The sequence below is a fragment of the Pan troglodytes genome, chromosome 9, assembly GCF_028858775.2.
Source record: "Pan troglodytes isolate AG18354 chromosome 9, NHGRI_mPanTro3-v2.0_pri, whole genome shotgun sequence".
In the NCBI taxonomy this organism is placed as follows: domain Eukaryota; kingdom Metazoa; phylum Chordata; class Mammalia; order Primates; family Hominidae; genus Pan; species Pan troglodytes.
In genome coordinates this window covers 69,360,394-69,378,787 of record NC_072407.2, presented here as the reverse complement: position 1 = coordinate 69,378,787, position 18,394 = coordinate 69,360,394, and the positions used below count along the sequence as shown (strand labels likewise).

The 18,394-nt window shown below is 55.3% G+C and overlaps 1 protein-coding gene across 6 annotated transcripts in view; it reads right to left on the bottom strand.

Annotated features, from left to right (window-relative positions):
* Positions 1 to 4,254: 4,254 nt before the first annotated feature.
* SYT12 (synaptotagmin 12) overlaps positions 4,255 to 18,394 on the bottom strand; it is a 44,065-nt gene continuing 29,925 nt past the window's right edge. For all 6 annotated transcript variants that reach the window (XM_016921331.3, XM_063784197.1, XM_016921333.4 and 3 more), the window contains 5 exons: positions 14,924 to 15,316; positions 11,285 to 11,497; positions 10,425 to 10,545; positions 9,261 to 9,394; positions 4,255 to 6,514 (listed from right to left, as the gene is read on the bottom strand). In XM_016921331.3, the coding sequence (XP_016776820.2) occupies positions 6,341 to 6,514; positions 9,261 to 9,394; positions 10,425 to 10,545; positions 11,285 to 11,497; positions 14,924 to 15,316 (1,035 nt within the window). In that variant the 3' untranslated portion in view covers positions 4,255 to 6,340. The remainder of the gene's footprint in view (positions 6,515 to 9,260; positions 9,395 to 10,424; positions 10,546 to 11,284; positions 11,498 to 14,923; positions 15,317 to 18,394) is intronic.

Here is an 18,394-nt window from a genome sequence, read left to right as displayed (position 1 = left end):
GGAGGTAGGGACTCTTAGCTCCATTTCACAGATGAGGAGCCTGAGGTCCAGAGAGGCTAAGTTGTTGACTAACATCCACAGCTAGTAAGAGGCTGAACTAGAATTTGGATCCAGGCGTGACCCCAAAGCCAAGTGGTCTCCCTCCATCATGCCTCATCTGCACAATTGCAATTTCATTTAGCTCTCAGACCACGAGGTAGACCAAGCAGATGACCTGCTTCCTCCCATTTTACAGATTTGGGAACTGAGCCTCAGAGAGAGGCAGAGGGGTGTCTTAGACCAGCAGGACACAGCAAGGATTCAATCTCCTGACGTCAAGCCCCAGCCTCCGCTCCCCCACCATGCTTACGCTCCTGCGAGAGGGAGCTTAGTCACCAGGCCACAGAAATCGGCTCTGGTTGGCAGGGAATGTCCCTGAATCTCAGACATTGCTGGACCTGGGACCATACTGTTTTCCTGGAATTTATTTTTAGAGTGGTGGCCCAGGTCACACAGTCTGCCTGGCCAGGGTACTGTTTACTGTTTTAGTGTTTACTGAGGCTTCTCAGGACTTGCAGCCTGTGGGAGACTTAGGCCCCTCGAGGCCCCACCAACCCCAGGCCCAGATCTGTGGGGAGCCCAGCACCGTGGCCTACTGCCCTGAACCCTTCAAGGGCAGGGGCCAAGGCTCACCGTATCCCCTAGAGGAGTGCCTCTCTCAGGCTGGCACCCAGCTGTGGCTCAGGACGGTATGTCCAGTTGATCTCCTGGCCAGACAAACCAAAGGGACAAGAAAGAAAAAAACAGAGTGAGAAAGAGAGGAAGGAAAGAAGGAAGGATGGACGGAAGAGGGGCTGGCTTACAAGAATAAACAAACTGAAGAAATGAATAAAGGAACAAATGCTTGCATGGATGACGAATACCACATGTGACATGAATGGGGAGTCTGTGGACAGGCAACCACTCTCCAGCCTCCGCCTACTCCAAGGCCCCCTGGCCTCACCCCTCTCCCCATTTTCTCACATCCCACCCCCATCCTAAGGCCAAATCCTATGCGGTCCTGATCGAGTCTCCACTGCCCTCATGTGGTCGCTCAGCTCCCTGCACAGTCATCACCTGGGGCTGCCTCCCTGCTTGGGGTTCCTGGCTTGGGGGTGTGGGGTGTTTGTGGATGGCTGAATGAAGGGGAGAGATACAGTCTTTCCCCTTGGAGTGGCTTGGCAGGGTGCACGGGCCCTGGTGTGTAGCTCCCGAAGCTCTTGGTTCCGCGTGCATCCCCTGTCCTCTGCTCTCTCTCTTTTTTTTTTTTTCCATGGGGAGTCTTGCCCAGGATGGAGTGCAGTGATGTGATCTCGGCTCACTGCAACCTCCGCCTTCCGGGTTCAGGCAATTCTCCTGTCTTAGCCTCCTGAGTAGCTGGGATTAGAGGCACCTGCCACCACGCCCAGCTAATTTTTGTATTTTTAGTGGAGACGGGGTTTCACCATGTTGGCCAGGCTAGTCTCAAGCTCCTGACCTCAGGTGATCCACCCGCCTCGGCCTCCCATAGTGCTGGGATTATAGGCGTGAACCACCGCGCCCATCCCTGGCCCACATTCATCTGAAATACTGGATCCTAAGAGCCTTTGCCCTCAGCCTGAACTCCTCCACCCAAAGCCTTGACCTCGCATTTACTGAGCACCTACCTGTGCCGGACACTTGGCACATGTCATTTCATGCCATCCTATGAAGTATGTTCAATTCTTATCCTCCTTTGACAAGTGAGGAAACTGAGGCCCAAAGAGGTTGGATAATTTGCCCAAGGTCCCGCAGCTAGTAAGCAGAGAAGCTGGGATTTGGACCCAGGCCCTTGGGCTCCGGAGTCCATACACACAGAATCTCCAAAAGTCAGAGGTACAGGGCTCTTTAGAGGCCATCTTATCCAACACCCCCATTCTTCAGATGGGGAAACTGAGGCCTGAGAAGGGAAGGAACTTACACAGCAAGTGAGCAGCAGACTCAGCTTTACGCCAGGTGGAAACCAGAGGGCCTCTGCTCCCAAGTTTCTTTTTGTCTAGCCTGCCCAGACAGCTCCAGCCTGGCTGCCATCTAACTGGAGCCCCAGGCCACGGGGACGTGCCCTCCTGCCCTGGCCTCCTCTCCCTGCCAAACCATTATTGATCTTTCAGGTTGGGACGGAAGGGCTGATAATAGGGTGGGAGGGGTGGAGAGAGAGGAAGTCTGGTGGCCCCATCCTGGTGCTTATTAAGCCTTTTGATTTGTCCCTTTTGGGGGTCTGCAGGCACAGACAGATGGGAGAGAGGAAGGGAAGTTTGGAGCTTAGAGCTGCTGCTGACCGTGATGCAGTGGCTTGCTCTGCTTCTCCCACATGCAGGCCTAGCCCAGGCAATGCTGCTGGGCAGGTCAGAGACCTCCACACCTGTCCTCTTCGGTGGGGCTCCCAGACAGAGGGGGCCTGGGACCCTGGAGGTGTGTCCTTGGGCCCAGGGCTGGAGGAGGGGAGATGAAGGGGTGGGGAGAGATGGGACCCTGGATGTGGGGTGGCCTGAGAAAGGAGGGAAATAGGTTGGGAAGATTACAAGAGAGAAGAAGGAGGCAAGACAGCTTCTCAGAGCCTGGGTTGTCCCAGCTTCTCTCCAGGATGGCACCTCAGTTTGAGTCCTGCTGAATGAACCCAAACCTAAAGGCAGCTCAGAGGCCTCCTGCCTGCCCCTCCTGCCACTCACTGGCGAGGGTAACATTCACTGATGTCCCTCTGTGTCACCTCCAAAGCTTCTTAGAGTGACCCCTCCCTCCCTTGGACCTGCTCCCGCTCAAGACCCCACCATGGCTCCCCACTGCCAGCAGGACAAGGAGCTTCTCCCTGAGCTTGGACACACAGCCTCCACAGCCCAACCCCACCTGGCCTCTCAAGCCTCAGCCCAGCTGTGTCTCCCCAGACACTGTGACACCTTTGCTCAGGCAGTTTGAGACCCCTCTCCCTCCTCCATGTGTACAGTCCCCCTGCTGCAAAGCCAGCTCTCATGCTTCTACCTCCTCCAGGAAGCCCTCCCTGGTCTCTGCCCCTCTTACCGGCTCCTGCCACAGCCCGTCTCATTGGTTGCCTCAGAAGCTCTTCGGAGTCAGTCCCTGTGGTGGACAGGCCTCCCAGGAGCTGCTGGGAATTCTCCATCAGCTCATCCTTATCCATGCTGGATGTGCCACGCTTGTGATCTTCCAGGGGTGGGGAGGGGAAGGCAGCAGCCTGGGACCCAGCGGGGGTTTCTCTTATGCCCTCAGCCTTACATTCAAGGAGCTGGGGAAGGGGGCGTTGTTGCTGAGTGATCCAGAGCACTGGCTCTGTAGCAAAGACAGGCCGAGCTTGAGTCCCAGCTCTGTGACTTTCTGGCTGTGTGGCCTTGGGCTAGTTACCTAACCTCTCTGAGCTCTTTTCCACATCTGCAAAAAAGGGGATAGCAGCAGCACTTACTTTGAAGTGTTGCAGGCTGGACACCAGCACTCGCTGAATGTGGAAGACCCTTCTACCCTTCAGAACTCCCCCTTGGCTCCCTTCTTCCCACCCTGCTCACTCCCTCCACCATCCCCCACTTTATTCTGGCCAAATGGATACACTGGCCAAGTTTTCGCCCCCTTGTGCCCTTTTGTATATGGGGTTCCCTGCTAGGAATGCTTCTCCTGCCGTGTCTACCTGATCTCCTCCTTCTGGCCCTGAAGCCTCAGCTGGGTGTCACCACCAGGAAGCCTTCCTTGATACTCCCCATCATCCTACTCTCTCCTGCCAGAGCTGGCTCAGTGGCCCCTCCTCTGAGCTTCCCAAGGAGTCTGATGCATTGGTCCTTCCTTTTTTTTTTTTTGAGACCTTTTTTTGAGTCTTGCTCTGTCGCCCAGGCTTGAGTGCAGTGGCGCGATTTCAGCTCACTGGAGCCCCCGCCTCCCAGGTTCAAGCGATTCTCCTGCCTCAGCCTCCCGAGTAGCTGAGATTACAGGCACATGCCACCACACCTGGCTAATTTTTGTATTTTTAGTAGAGATGCGGTTTCGCCGTGTTGGCCAGGCTGGTCTTGAACTCCTGACCTCAAGTGATCTGCCCACCTCAGCTTCCTAAAGTGCTTAAATTACAGGTGTGAGCCACCATGCCCAGCATGCATTGGTCCCTGTGATGGTCTCCCCAGCAGAGAGAGGCCTCACTCCCCTCTGGGCACCCGGTAGCAGGAAGGAAGGTGCACAGTAACACATAGGAGGCCTGAGTCCCTGATTCCTAGAGAAGAGACGAAGGTGATTCAGGGCCGAGCAGGGCTCCCTGGAAGCCCCCTCTTCCTGCCCCAGCTTTATTTTGGTTCTAGAATCATTCCAGTTGGCATACCCGGTCCCCACCACGGCTGTCCTGGGCACACAGTTAACATGTCATGCAGTTAGGGGGAGGGAGAGAGGGGAGAGGGCAGGGGGGGAGTCAGTGGCCTGAACCGCACAGCCACTGGATTAGAGAAAGTCGGGGTCTCCCAGGCTGCAAAGCCTTGTCCAGCCATGTGTCTCCTGGCCCTGGGCTGACCTCCTGCTGTGGCCATAGGGTAGACAGCCTGGCCTTGGGGCTGGGCCATGGCTGTGTCAGGTGGGGAAAGCCACCATCCTGCCTCCAGTCCCCTGGGCCCTTGTTCTAGCCCCTCCTCCCCCCATATCACTGGGGATAATTTGTTGGCCTGGGTCTCCATAGCTCACCAGTTATGGACCAAGGAACAGGGGCAGCCAGCCTGAGGGTCCATGCTGTCACCTGTGGGTGGCCCCACTGAGCAGATGATACCCCACCTGCTGGTCTGGGTGAGCTCAGCCCTTCCCAGCACTCAGCCATGAAGGCAAGAAGCGGCTTCCTGGGACTGCGGGACACCAGGCTGGGGATGACAAGCTCTGCCTGCTGTCCTCCTACTGGGGCTGGGGGGTCACCAAAGACTGATGCCAGTAGAGGTGCAACAGCCCAGCCCCTCTGCTTCTGGGTGGGAGCCCCCAGGGTGCCCCTCGCACTCCAGGCCCCTGCCCCCACAGCGATCAGGCCAAGGCAATGGATCTTGAAGCCACACTTGCGTGGCTTCCTCCATCCAGCCTGAGCTCCCTTTCTTGATCTGGTAAGTTTCTCTGAGAACACTCACCCGCAAGAAGCTACTTGCCCCAGAATCCCCCTCTCAGATTCCGCTTCTAGGGAACTCAAGCTAGGAGACCCGGTGTCGGGGGCACCCACCCCGTGATCGAGAGCCGCCTCCTTCCTAGCCTGGCATTCAGTCTTCTCCTGGCGTCCCTCAAGCCGCCCTTCCACCCTGGCCTTCCCCGGCTTCCCATCAGGCCTCAGCCACCTGGGCTGTCCTTCCGCTGCCACCCCTCCAAGGCCCAGCCGGAGAGCCTCCTTGTCCACCACATCTTCGCAGGCACGTGCAGCCCACCAAGACCTCTGCTGTCAGTATTCTCTCTGCCCCACCCCTGCCACCCCCAGGCTGAGACCTGCCTGAGGCATCTTTCTCCCAGTGGGCCTGCAAGGGCATCAACAAATGCTTGCAGGGTCCGGGCCTGGTTTGCGCAGGACTGAGCACAAGGACCTGGGTCTGGGCCTCTTTGGACCTCTGGTTCTTGCCATGGTTGAGGTCCGGGGAGTAGATTTGACAGAGAATAACTCCGGAGCCAGTGTTCCACGTGGCCGGTAGGCTGCTGCCCGGGCCTGGTCTCTTGGTCTCTTCTCCGGCCCCGAGAAAGGCCCTTCCTTGTATCCACTGCAGTGGGCTGAGGACTGCATTTGCGATGGGGAAGTTCACATCCTGCCATTGCTCAGGCTGGGCCCGCTGCCTGCGACATGCTCAGTTCTTTTCCTGCCCCTCCAAGCACAGCTCCTACCTTGTCAAAGAGACCCTTCCTGTTTCCCTAGCCCTCAGAGCCCCCTGAGTCCACACAGCTGGGCTGCCATCAGCACTGAGCAGATCCTCCGGGGCAGGGGAGCTAGTCTTCCTGATGCCCTGAGGGCCGGGTCTTCTTCGTGTTACCCTTGCTGGTGCCTAGCACAGTGCCTGGCCCCCAAGATTCACTGGGTTCCAGAACATAGCCCGGCTCGGCAGCTGGCCTGCCAGGAGGAGCAGGGTTGAGTCCTCTGTCCTGGCCCAGCCACAGCTGGTCCTCAGCAGGAGCAGACCCTGGGGCCCTGGACACAGAGCCACGCCCACTCCTCTGCTGCAATCTGGACAGAGAGACCAGGATGGGTCATGAGGACTCTGCCAGGGGACCCCAGTGTTCACGGCTCCAGCTGGGCTATGGAGAGGGCATCAGACAGAGCTGAGTGGGTACCGGGCTCCAGCAGCTCCATTGCCCAACTGGCCCGCCCTGGTTGCTAGTTTCGCCGGACAGCGTGCCACATGGACACGGGCCTGCGCAGCGTGGCCAACATCTGGTTCCAATGTGTGGTTCCCATGCCACTGGCTGACGGCCCAATGATGACATGGCCCACGTTGTCCCCACGGCCGTCGCTGCTGCTCTCAGCCACCGTCACGCGGAGAGACAGGTCCTGAGGAAGAGACAACATGGGTGCTGAGGACCAGGAGCAGTCAGAGGTACTTCTTGGCCTCTGGGTTCAAGGTTACAAATGTCAGGCCCCAGTGGGGTGCCAGGCACAGCTCCCTGAATCCTCACCTCTGATCTAAGAGGTGAGGAGACTTGCCCCAGGTCACTCAGCAAATAAATGGCAGGCAAGAGTTTGAACTAGGCCTGCCTAGGCCCTCAGGTTTCTCTTGCTGCCTCCCTCCACAGTGGCAGCACCTGCCTGCCAGGTTTCAAATGCTGGCCTCCCCAATTCCCCCTGATCCTTTTTTTTTTTTTTTGAGACAGTCTCACTCTGTTACCCAGGCTGGAGTACAGGGGCATGATCTCAGCTCACTGCAACCTCCGCCTCCCAGGTTCAAGCAATTCTCCTGCTTCAGCCTCCCAAGTAGCTGGGATTACAGGCGCCTGCCACCATGCCTGGCTAATTTTTGTATTTTTAGTAGAGATGGGGGTTTCGGCCGGGCACGGTGGCTCACGCCTGTAATCCCAGCACTTTGGGAGGCCGAGGCGGGCGGATCACGAGGTCAGGAGGTCGAGACCATCCTGGCTAACACGGTGAAACCCCGTCTCTACTAAAAATACAAAAAAAAAATTAGCCCGGCCTGGTGGCGGGCACCTGTAGTCCCAGCTACTTGGGAGGCTGAGGCAGGAGAATGGCGTGAACCTGGGAGGCGGAGCTTGCAGTGAGCCAAGATAGCGCCACTGCAGTCCAGCCTGGGCGAAAGAGCGAGACTCCGTCTCAAAAAAAAAAAAAAAAAAAAAAAAGAGATGGGGGTTTCATCATGTTGGCCAGGCTGGTCTTGAACTCCTGACCTCAGGTGATCCTCCCACCTCAGCCTCCCAAAGTGCTGGGATTACAGGCATGAGCCACCATGCCTGGCCTCCACTTCCTTGCTGTGTGACCTTGGGCAGTGACTTGGGCTCTTGCTACCTCAGCTTCTCCATCTGTGAAATGGTGATGATAATATTTGTTCTGGCTGGGCATGGTGGCTCACATCTGTAATCCTAGCACTTTGGGAGGCCGAGGCAGGCAGATCACCTGAAGCTGGGAGTTCGAGACCAGCCTGGCCAACATGGTGAAACCCTGTCTCTACCAAAAATACAAAACTTAGCCAGGCATGATGGTGCGTGCCTGTAATCCCAGCTACTCGGGAGGCTGAGGCAGGAGAATCACTTGAACCTGGGAAGTGGAGGTTGCAGTGAGCCAAGATCACTCCACTGCACTCCAGCCTGGGTGACAGAGCAAGACTCTGTCTCAAAAAAAAAAAAAAAAAAAAAAAATTGGGGGTGGGCACAGTGGCTCACACCTGTAATCCCAGCACTTTGGAAGGCCGAAGTGGGCGGATCACCTAAGGTTGGGAGTTTAAGACCAGCCTGGCCAGCGTGGTGAAACCCCATCTCTACTAAAAATACAAAAATTAGCCAGGTGTGGTGGCAGGTGCCTGTAATCCCAGCTACTCAGGAAGCTGAGGCAGAAGAATCATTTGAACCCAGGAGGCGGAGGTTGCAGTGAGCTGAGTTCACACCATTGCACTCCAGCTTGGGCAACAGAGTGAGACTCTGTCTCAAAAAAAAAAAAATTGGTTTCTATCTCATAGGGCTGTTTCAGGAACAAAAAGAGTGAACTGTGTAGAACGGCACCTGCGCACAGTCAGAACATGCTAGAGGTTGCGTTGCTATTACTAATATCACCACGTTGCACTCACAACTGAGGACGGGAGAGACTGCTTGAGATGAGAGCGGGAGCTGAAACTCAAACCCAGCCCGATCTCTCTCCTCCCCCACTTCCCCCATGGTCCCAAGAAGTCTCTTGCTTTTAGAGGCTGTGGAGAAGTGGCACTATGACACCCAGGGAGAGGCAGAGGACACATGGGCAGCCTGCTCCACGAGGGTGGCAGGTGAAGGCTACGATACCCAGGATGGGCCAGAGATGCTGGGGTGTGCCTGGGTTAGGAACACTCAGAGTGAGGCAGATTCTGGGCCTTTACATGCTGGCGGGGTCCCCGGGTTGGGGGAGATTAGGCGGGTTCTGTACAGCCCTGGGGCTATGGAGGCAGGTTTTGGCTCAAGGCACAAAGGACTTTCTCATTGTCAGGAGTGCCGAGGAGGGCTAGAGATAGTGAGGGAAGGTGGTGCGAGCCCCATCCTCCGAGGCATGCAAGCAGGGCCCAAGCCCTATCTTCTGCAGTAGGATGCAGAAGATAGGCCCAAGCCCTATCTTCAAGCCCCACCCATGGTCTGTGATGTCCCTGCTGGGAGAGGTCTCCCTGGAGCATGTCACCTTCTGAAGACCACACGAACTTGGGGAGTTCAGCAGAACCCTGAAATAGAGCTTGGGAGATTCAGAGCAGGAACTCTGGGTGCCTGGCTCACCCCAGCTCCTCTCCAACCCTCTGCAGTTCCCTCCACCAGGAATGGTCCTCCCTCAGAGCTGGGTATCCCCTCCTGCAGGAATCCCCCCTCACCTGAGGACACTCTTAGTGGATTAGGGACTCTCCTGCCTGTCCCTTGTGAGCACCGAGAAAGCCGTGCCTGTGTCCCCAGCACCCACCCTAGGGCTGGCCCCAGTGGCACTCAATAACTGCTAGAAAGTGATGGCTGGAGGCAAACCACTACCCCTGCAGGGGCCCTGAGAAGTGAAGGTGGAGAGATGCGGCAGCCCCAGAGCCCTGGGGTGACCTGGCCCCTTCCCATCCCCCAGCCCCCCTCACCTGGAGCACAATGGCTGGCACCGAGAAGATCATGGCTTCGTTGAACACCGGGTTGGGGTCGTCCCTCTTCACGGCTGTCTTCTTTTTGCTCATCTTCCTCCCATCCTGCAGCAGGTACACCTTGACGAAGGGGTCTGTGGGCAGGCGGACAGGTGAGGGCCAGCGTCACACTCACTCACCACAGCCCTGCCCAGTTTGGCTCCACCCACCGACTCCAAACTCCCCAATGCTTAACTGTTGCTGTGACCTCCTGCAGCCCTGCCATTCGTCCTTTATTATTTTTCCCATTTCACAGATGAGAAAACTGAGGCTCACACAGCACGTCAGGTGAGGGCTGGGCTTTGTGCTCAGGCAGCTGCCTCACAGCCCACGCGCTCCCCTCCTAGGATGCTCTGGGGAACTCAGCAGCCCCACCGTGTTCCTTCTATAAATGGCCCGAGTGCAGACGTCAGCCCTGAGTCACCGGGCACCCGCACAGCAGAGCCTGACTCAACCGTGTGCGGCTCTGAAATAACAACTTGCCGTCTGCCTATCACCTATTGCCCACGGGGTGTCCTTGCCGCACCTGCCTGGAGCTGCCCCCCCCACCTACCCCCGCCCCAAGGCTTGCAACTCCCAATAGATCAGGCTCCCCCAGCCCCTGGTCTTCAGTTCTCTAGAATACAGCTGCCTCCACGGTCACTGCTTTGAGAGGGACTGGGGACTCCTGCAGACCTAAGGCATCGGGTCCTGCCTAGCACCCACCCCAACCCCATGGCCCTGGTCCCTTTTTGGAGTCTGGGATACTGCCCTGTCTCTGGGAATGGAGTCTCCACCATGAATTCCAGTTCCAGGGAACAGATGCCCACCTTGGTTCCCTGCCCAGTGCCCCCAGCCCTGAGTGCGGCCTCCTGCCCTGAGACCCCCGCATCACTCTGACCCCCTTCACTCTGCCCTCACAGGGGCCCCTGCCACCCTCCAGGGATCTCATGTTTCCCCGGCTGGATTAATTGTCCCCATGCCACCCCCTACCCATCTGCATGACTTCTGGGCTCAACAAAGCTGAGGGGGACCTTGGCACTGTGTCTCACACCTGCCGATGCCTCCAGGTGCCCACAGCACAGCAGCTGGGCCACAGCTTCCACTGAGCCACGTGGAGGAGCCGGGCTGCCGGTTGGGCCTTACCCGCTGTGGTCTTGTCGTTGGTCCAGATGAGGTTCTTGGCCTTAACCACGACCACGGTGAGGCGCTCGGCTGTGGGGAGGTAGCTGAGGGAGAGCAGGATCTCCCCTACAGCATCGGCGGCCTGGGGGATAGACAGGTGGCTCAGAGGGCTTCTCCCCACCCAACTTGAGGGGTCCAGGGAAAGCCTTGGTTGCCAGGGAAAGGCTGGGGCTTCCTTCTCCATAGAGAAGTGGCTGCACTGGGGGCCCCTTACCACAGGGCTCCAGGCAGGCAGGGACAGCCTGGAGAAAGGGACAGCCACCCACCCCCCGCCACTGCATGGAGCATGCCCCACTCCTCCCTTCCACCGGGAGGGTCCTGCCTGGGGCAGAGGGTCAGAGGCGGCCTGTCAAATGTAGCTATCAAATGTAGTTTCGTTCCCTCATTGCAGGCCAAGGAAAACACTGCGGTAGTAATACACAGCGATCAGAGTGGAATGGAATTAGATTCTTTGATTAAACAACAATGATGTTCTGTGAGCATTCCTACAATTATAAAACTAAAGTGCAGCTTGGCGTCTGTCTGAAATCATCCCCTCTAAGGCTAGAGGAATGTTTCTCTAGCAGAAGCTCAGTAGGGGTAGAACCTCTGAAGCTTTGGTGGCAAAGCAGCAGACGAGCTGTAAACAGTGGTCGGGATGTTTTTGAAATTTGCCTGCAGCAAGCAGTTTCCTCGGATGTGGCTCAGGTCTTCTTCTCTGCTCTCCTAATGATGATGGGGCTCAGGCTATTGCAGAGGATGATGAGGATGATGGAGTCCCTTCCTGGAAGTGTATGTGTGTGCACGCTCTTCCGAGGTGGACGAGCAGGCAAGTCACTTACCTTGTTCTGGTCCTGTAAATAGAGCCAGCCACTGAAGGGCTGCAGCGGGAGGTCAAGCACAGAAAGCTTCAGCTCCACCACCCCCGTGCTGACGTTGCGCTCATCCTCATCAATGCCAAATACAGAAAACCGCAGGCTCTTCTCCAGGGCTGTGGGATCCAGGGGGATGGAGAACTTCTCATCAAAGAAGATGGAGTAGGCATTTCTCTGGATCTGCAGGAGAAAAGGCCATGGAGGGCGCTAGGGGCCTGAGAGGCCACAGCAGGGAGACAGCACTGGACAGGGAGTCCAGAGGCCCAGGCTAGAGTCCTGGCTCTGTTGTCTTGACACCCTCAATGCCAATCTTTCCTTTGGTGGCTCAGCCTTGAAGGTTTAAAAGCCTCCTGTCCTCTCCTCAGTGGCGGCCAATCTAGTGGCCTGGCGTTTTAAGCTCCCACAATCTGATCCCAACTAATTTCCGTCCTCAGTGCCCATGGCACCCCAGAACCCTCAAGATGCCCTGGACGAGCTGGTCTCCATCTTTCTTGCATCTGCTCGAGTCTAGCCCTAGGCCAGGCAAGCAGTGGAGTGGGACAGTTGCCTGTGGAGTCACGAGCCACTGACGTCCCAGGTTCCTGCAGAGCCTGGCCCAGGACTGTTTGAACACCGTAGGCTGGATGGGTGGATGGAAGGGAGGACTAGGCGAGGTTGGGCCAACTCGGTTTCCAAGCCCAGTCCTGCCTGGTGGGCACCACTGGCCTCCTCCCAGGAAGTCGTGGGCAGGCCCTCTGGAAAGGTGCATTGCGGGCACTGTCTCTGGGGAATAAGGGGGATGCTTTAGTCACTGCCTGGTGATATTTAAAGAAAGGCGCTCTCATCCCTGGACCCTGCCTGAGGCTGGGGGGCTGCCTAGCCTGGGGGCAGCACCCCCTGGTGGGATTGCCCAGGCTGTTAAGCTGGGAAGCTTGCCTTCCCTGGAATAAATCCCCCAGCGCCACCGGCCACCATGACCACGCTCTTCTGTCACTGCCTGGGTGTGGGAAGGCTCCTCGCACAGTGCTCACGTTCCCTACACAATCCCCTGCTCTTGAAGGGCTCCTTGCCCCCAAGGGATAAAGCCCACCTGGCCTCCTGACCTCGGCATTTAGGCTCTTCATGATCTGGCTCTGCCTCTCCCTCCTTCGGCTAAATTAGCCTCTCAGCTGTCCCCTGCTCATGGGGGCCTGGGCTCCCCAACCAGCCATTCTCTGAGCGTGTGCTTTATGTGCACATGGGTGGAGGAGGATGGAACCCTGGGTTCGAGTCCTGGACCTCCTGCTTCCTTACTGGCGTTGTCTTGGGCAAAGCACTTTCCTGAGCCTCGGTTTCCTCATCTGTAAGATGCCCTAACAATCCATCCTGTTGGCGTCAGGGGCTAATGAGAGAATCATGGATGCACTGGGCTCTGTGAACCAGGTTCTCAGCACACATCAGGCTGTGGTGGCTGCTGTCTGCCAATGTCTCTCCTCAAGGAATGCATCCCCAAACCACAGGCAACATGGCTGGGCACAACAGGAGCTCTGCACAGTCCTGAGAGCCAACCTGCTAGGCACTGATCCAGGCTGGGCTAAGAACTTCACATACATTAACCCATCTCTTCCTCAATAACCATGATGCCCATTTGACAGATGGGGAAACGGAGTCATGGGGTACTAAACTGACTTATCCAAGATCATACTGCTAGGAAGAGGTGGAACAAGGATTTGAACCCAGGCAGTCAGGCCCCAGGGTCCTGCTCCTAATCGCCCACTATACTGCCTCTCAGAAGCTGGGCCACCCCAACTTGATGCCCTAAACACGCCCTCCTCGCACTCTGCTCACAGGCTATCCCCACCCTTCAGCCCAGATGTGGCTCTGTTGGCTTGGTTCTGTGAGTTACAGCGATGTGTGGAGGGTAGCCTAAGGGACTGGGCACCTTCCCTGCCCCTCACGCTTTATTCTTCACCCTTCCCCACTCTGCTCTGGCCCTGAGAGTTGACCTCCATGGGCTGTGTCAACAGGTTCCCTTGGCCTTTGGCTTCTGGTTGGGTCAGCCAGTGGAGGTCACCAGAAGGAAACTGGAGGGGGAGGGAAGTCCCTCTCTGCAGTATTGTTGCAGGATGACCATGTCCCTTGGCCAAAGGGCAGAGCTTCCACCAAGGTAGCCCTCTCCACACAAGGTGGCCCTCTATCCTTTTGGGCCCAGTAACCTCACCTTCCCCTCACCCCTTCAGATCTAGAGTGGGACAGCCCCTCCTGTTATGCCCTTCCAGGGTACCATGCCATCCCTGAGGCTGCCCCACACCCCATCTGCGCCACTCTAAATGGTCTTATTATTTTCATTTTTAAAATTTATTTATTTATTTATTATTTTTGAGACGGAGTCTCACTCTGTTGCCCAGGCTGGAGTGCAGTGGCATGATCTCGGCTCATTGCAACCTCTGCCTCCTGAGTTCATGCAATTCTCCTGCCTCAGCCACCTCAATAGCTGGGATTAGAGGTGTGCACCACATGCCCTGCTAATTTTTGTATTTTTAGTAGAGATGGGGTTTCACCATATTGGCCAGGCTGGTCTCAAACACCTGACCTCAGGTGATCCACCTGCCTCAGCCTCCAAAGGGCTGGGATTACAGGTGTGAGCCACTGCACCTGGCCCTATTTTTATTTTTTGAGATAGGGTCTCATTCTGTCACCCAGGCTGGAGTGCAGTGGTGCAATCGTGGCTCATTGCAGCCTCAACCTCCTGGGCTCAAGTGATCCTCCCATCTCAGCCTCCCAAGTAGCTGGGACTATAAATTAGCTGGCACTACCACAGCCAGCTAATTTATTTTATTTTATTTTATTTTTTTTGGTAGAGAAGGAGTTTTGCCATGTTGCCTAGGCTGGCCTTGAACTCCTGGTTAGGCTCAAGCAATCCTCCCACCTTGGCCTCCCAAAGTGCTGGGATTACAGGCATGAATCACTGTACCTGGACAGTCCTGTTTTATTTTTATTTTTATTTATTTTTTTTGAGAGAGTCTCGCTCTGTCGCCCAGGCTGGAGTGCAGTGGCACGATCTCGGCTCACTGCAAGCTCTGCCTCCCGGGTTCACGCCATTCTCCTGCCTCAGCCTCCCGAGTAGCTAGGACTACAGGCGCCTGCCACCACGCCCGGCTAATTTTTTGTATTTTAGTAGAGATGGGGTTTCACCGTGTTAGGCAGGATGGTCTCGATCTCCTGACCTCATGATCTGCCCGCCTCGGCCTCCCAAAGTGCTGAGATTACAGGCATGAGCCACCACAACCAGCCCCAGTCCTGTTATTAAGCCCTCCCCAAATTAGCCTTCTTAAGCATGTCATCCCTTTTCTGCCGGGACCCCATGTTGACACAGGGCAGATGTGGACAACGACAGTTGCCACATTCTGTATTCACCTGGTGGGACCGCTAAGAACTCCACACAATGGGAGCCTTCAGGTGGAGCCCCCCACCTCCCAGCTCTGTACAGAGCTCCCTCTACAGTCTGAAGCTTCAGCTCTGGGATCAGCATCCATACTTGCACTCTAGTGCCTTTCTGGGATCCTGCCGGGCCCCACCGCCCTGCCTGCCTGGGAGGCATCTAGTGAGCCCAGAGCACCCTTCTGCCCCGCCCTGAGCCCCACTTACCCGAGAAATGCCCACGATCTGCTCGTCCGGCAGCAGGCTGACGCGCATGAAGCAGGACTCGAAGCTGGCCTCCTCCCGCTCCAGGAGGTCCTTGCCCTGCATCACCGCCACATGCAGCGTGTGGGAGGCAGTGTGGTACTCCATGCTCACCTCCACCTGGCCCAGTGTGAAGTCCTGCCCAAAGGTGTTGCTCACGGAGGAGATGGAGTTCAGGGAGTCGGCCGACTGGGACTTCCGGAGGGTCCCATAGGGGGCCAGGTCCAACTCCCGGCCCATCAGCTCCAGAGGCCCCAGTTCACTGATGCTCTCAAAGGTGTCCTCAATGCTGAGACTGCCTTTGCGGCTGGGTGGTCCCCGCGTGCTGGCCCGCTGGGCATTCCAGGCAGGCACTCTCTAGGGGTGAGAAAGAGGGACGTGGGAGCATCATGGGGGCCATAGGCAAGGTCACTGGGAGACGGCAAAGAGATGAGTAAGGCCTGTTCATTCTCGAATCTCCAAGTTCCCCTTTCACAGAAGCCCTGCATCCCTTAGCTAGGAAGGTCGCTGTTTAATATTATTTCATGTCACTTATTTATTTACTCATTTTTTTGAGATGGAGTTTTGCTCTTGTTGCCCAGGCTGGAGTGCAATGGCGTGATCTCGGCTCACTGCAACCTCTGCCTCCAGGGTTCAAGTGATTCTCCTGCTTCAGCCTCCTGAGTAGCTGGGATTACAGGTGCGCGCCACCATGTCTGGCTAATTTTGTATTTTTAGTAGAGATGGGGTTTCTCCATGTTGGTCAGGCTAGTCTCGAACTCCCAATCTCAGGTGATCTGCCCACCTACCTCGGCCTCCCAAAGTGCTGGGATTACAGGCGTGAGCCACCGTGCCCAGCCTAGGGGTATATGAAACATTTCTTTTTTTTGAGAGAGTCTCACTCTGTCACCAGGCTGGAGTGCAGTGGCGCGATCTCCATTCACTGCAACCTCCACCTCCCGGGTTCAAGCAATTCTCCTGCCTCAGCCTCCTGAGGACCCGGGATTACAGGTGCACACCACCACGCCCGGCTAATTTTGTATTTTTAGTAGAGACAGGGTTTCTCCATGTTGGCCAGGCTGGTCTGGAACTCCCGACCTCAGGTGATCTAGCTGCCTCGGCCTCCCAAAGTGCTGGGATTACAGGTGCGAGCCACCACGCCTGGCCAACTATTTATTTATTTATTTATTTATTTATTTTTTGAGACACAGTCTCGCTGCATCGCCCAGCCTGGAGTGCAGTGGCATGATCTTGCCTCACTGCAACCTCTGCCTCCTGGGTTCAAGCAATTCTCCTGCCTCAGCCTCCCAAGTAGCTGGGACTACAGGCGCCTGCCACCACACCCAGCTAATTTTTGTATTTTTAGTAGAGACAGGGTTTCAGTATGTTGGCCAGGCTGGTCTTGAACTCCTGACCTTGTGATCCGCCTGCCTCAGCCTCCCAAAGTGCTGAGATTACAGGCGTGAGCCACCATGCCCAGCCCTTCAACTTTTTCTTAATATGTATATTTGTAGGGACAGAATTCCATACATCAAGTTGTCAATTGCAGTGATGTTTAGAAAAAGGAAAAGCAGCTAGCAATCTAAGTGTCCCAGAAGAAGAATGGGTAAGAATATCAGAAGCCAGCTACTCAAGAGATGATGGAGCAGCCACAAGGGAAGTTTACAACACAGGAAGCTTTCATGTTGGGTGACACTCACCCAAATATTAATTTTTTTTTTCCCTTGGCCAGGCACGGTGGCTCATGCCTGTAAAACCAGCACTTTGGGAGGCTGAGGTGGCGGATCGCCTGAGGTCAGGAGTTCAAGACCAGCCTGGCCAACATGGTGAAACCCTGTCTCTACTAAAACTACAAAAATTAGCCGGGTATGGCGGCATGCACCTATAATCTCAGCTACTCAGGAGGCTGAGGCAGGAGAACTGCTTGAATCCAGGAGGCGGAGGTTGCAGTGAGCTGAGATTGCGCCGCTGCACTCCAGACTGGGCGACAGGGTGAGACTCTGTCTCAAAAATAAATAAATAAATAAATAAACAAATAAATAAATAAATATTTTTATTTTCCCTAAATTGACCTTGGGATTTGAGAAAACAAGAACCTTTTATTCCATAAGCATCTTCCATGCCTTCATTACCATAATCTTTTTTTTTTTTTGAGACAGGGTCTCACTTGCCCAGGGTGGAGTGCGATCACAGCTCTCTGCTGCCTCAACCTTCTGGACCCAAGCGATCCTCCCCCCTCACTCTCCCAAGTGTCCGGGACCACAGGTGTGACCTACTACACCTGGCTTTTTTTTTTTTTCTTTCTTTCTTTTTTTCTGAGGGGGAGCCTCGCTCGGTCGCCCAGGCTGGAGTAGAGTGGTGTGATCTCTGCTCACTGCAAGCTCCACCTCCTGGGTTCAAGCGATTCTCCTGCTTCAGCCTTCTGAGTAGCTGGGATTACAGGCATGTGCCACCACGCCCAGCTAATTTTTTGTATTTTTAGTAGAGACGGCATTTCTCCATGTTGGTCAGGCTGGTCTCGAACTCCCAACCTCAGGTGATGCCCACCTCAGCTTCCCAAAGTGCTGAGATTACAGGCATGAGCACTGTGCCCATCCACACCTAGCTAATTTTATTTATTTATTTATTTATTTATTTATTTATTTATTTATTTTGGTAGAGATGAGATCTTGCTTTGTTGCCCAGGCTGGTCTCCAACTCCTGGGCTCAAGCGATCCTTCTGCCTTGGCTACCCAAAGTGCTGGGATCACAGACATGAGCCACTGCACCTGGCTGCTTACCATAATTTTCATGGTTCCCCAATTTTCCATTGAGCAGATAATCATAATTTAATTTACCCTTCCCCACCGTTGGACATTTATGTTGCTTGTACTTTTTCAGAAATACAAATACTGCAGTACTGAATAGTCTTCTTAAAATCCTGGCTCAGAGGACACAGTCCCTTGAAGGTTTTTTGTTTTTGTTTTTGATGGAGTCTCACTCTGTTGCCCAGGCTAGAGTGCACTGCCACGATCTCAGCTCCTAGGTTCAAGCAATTCTTGCGTTTCAGCCTGCTGAGTAGCTGGGATTACAGGCGCCTGCCACCATGCTCAGCTAATTTTTTTGTTTTGTTTTGTTTTGTTTTATTTTGTTTGAGACAGAGTTTTGCTCTTGTTGCCCAGGCTTGGAGTGCAATGGCATGATCTCAGCTCACTGCAACCTCCACCTTCTGGGTTCAAGCCATTCTCCTGCCTCAGCCTCCCGAGTAGCTGGGATTACAGGCATGCGCCACCACACTTGGCTAATTTTGTATTTTTAGTAGAGACCAGGTTTCTCCATGTTGGTCAGGCTGGTCTCGAACTCACGGCCTCAGGTGATCCACCAGTCTTAGCCTCTCAAAGTGCTGGGATTACAGGCATAAGCCACTGTGCCCGGTCAATTTTTGTATTTTTTTTAGTAGAGACAGGGTTTCACCAT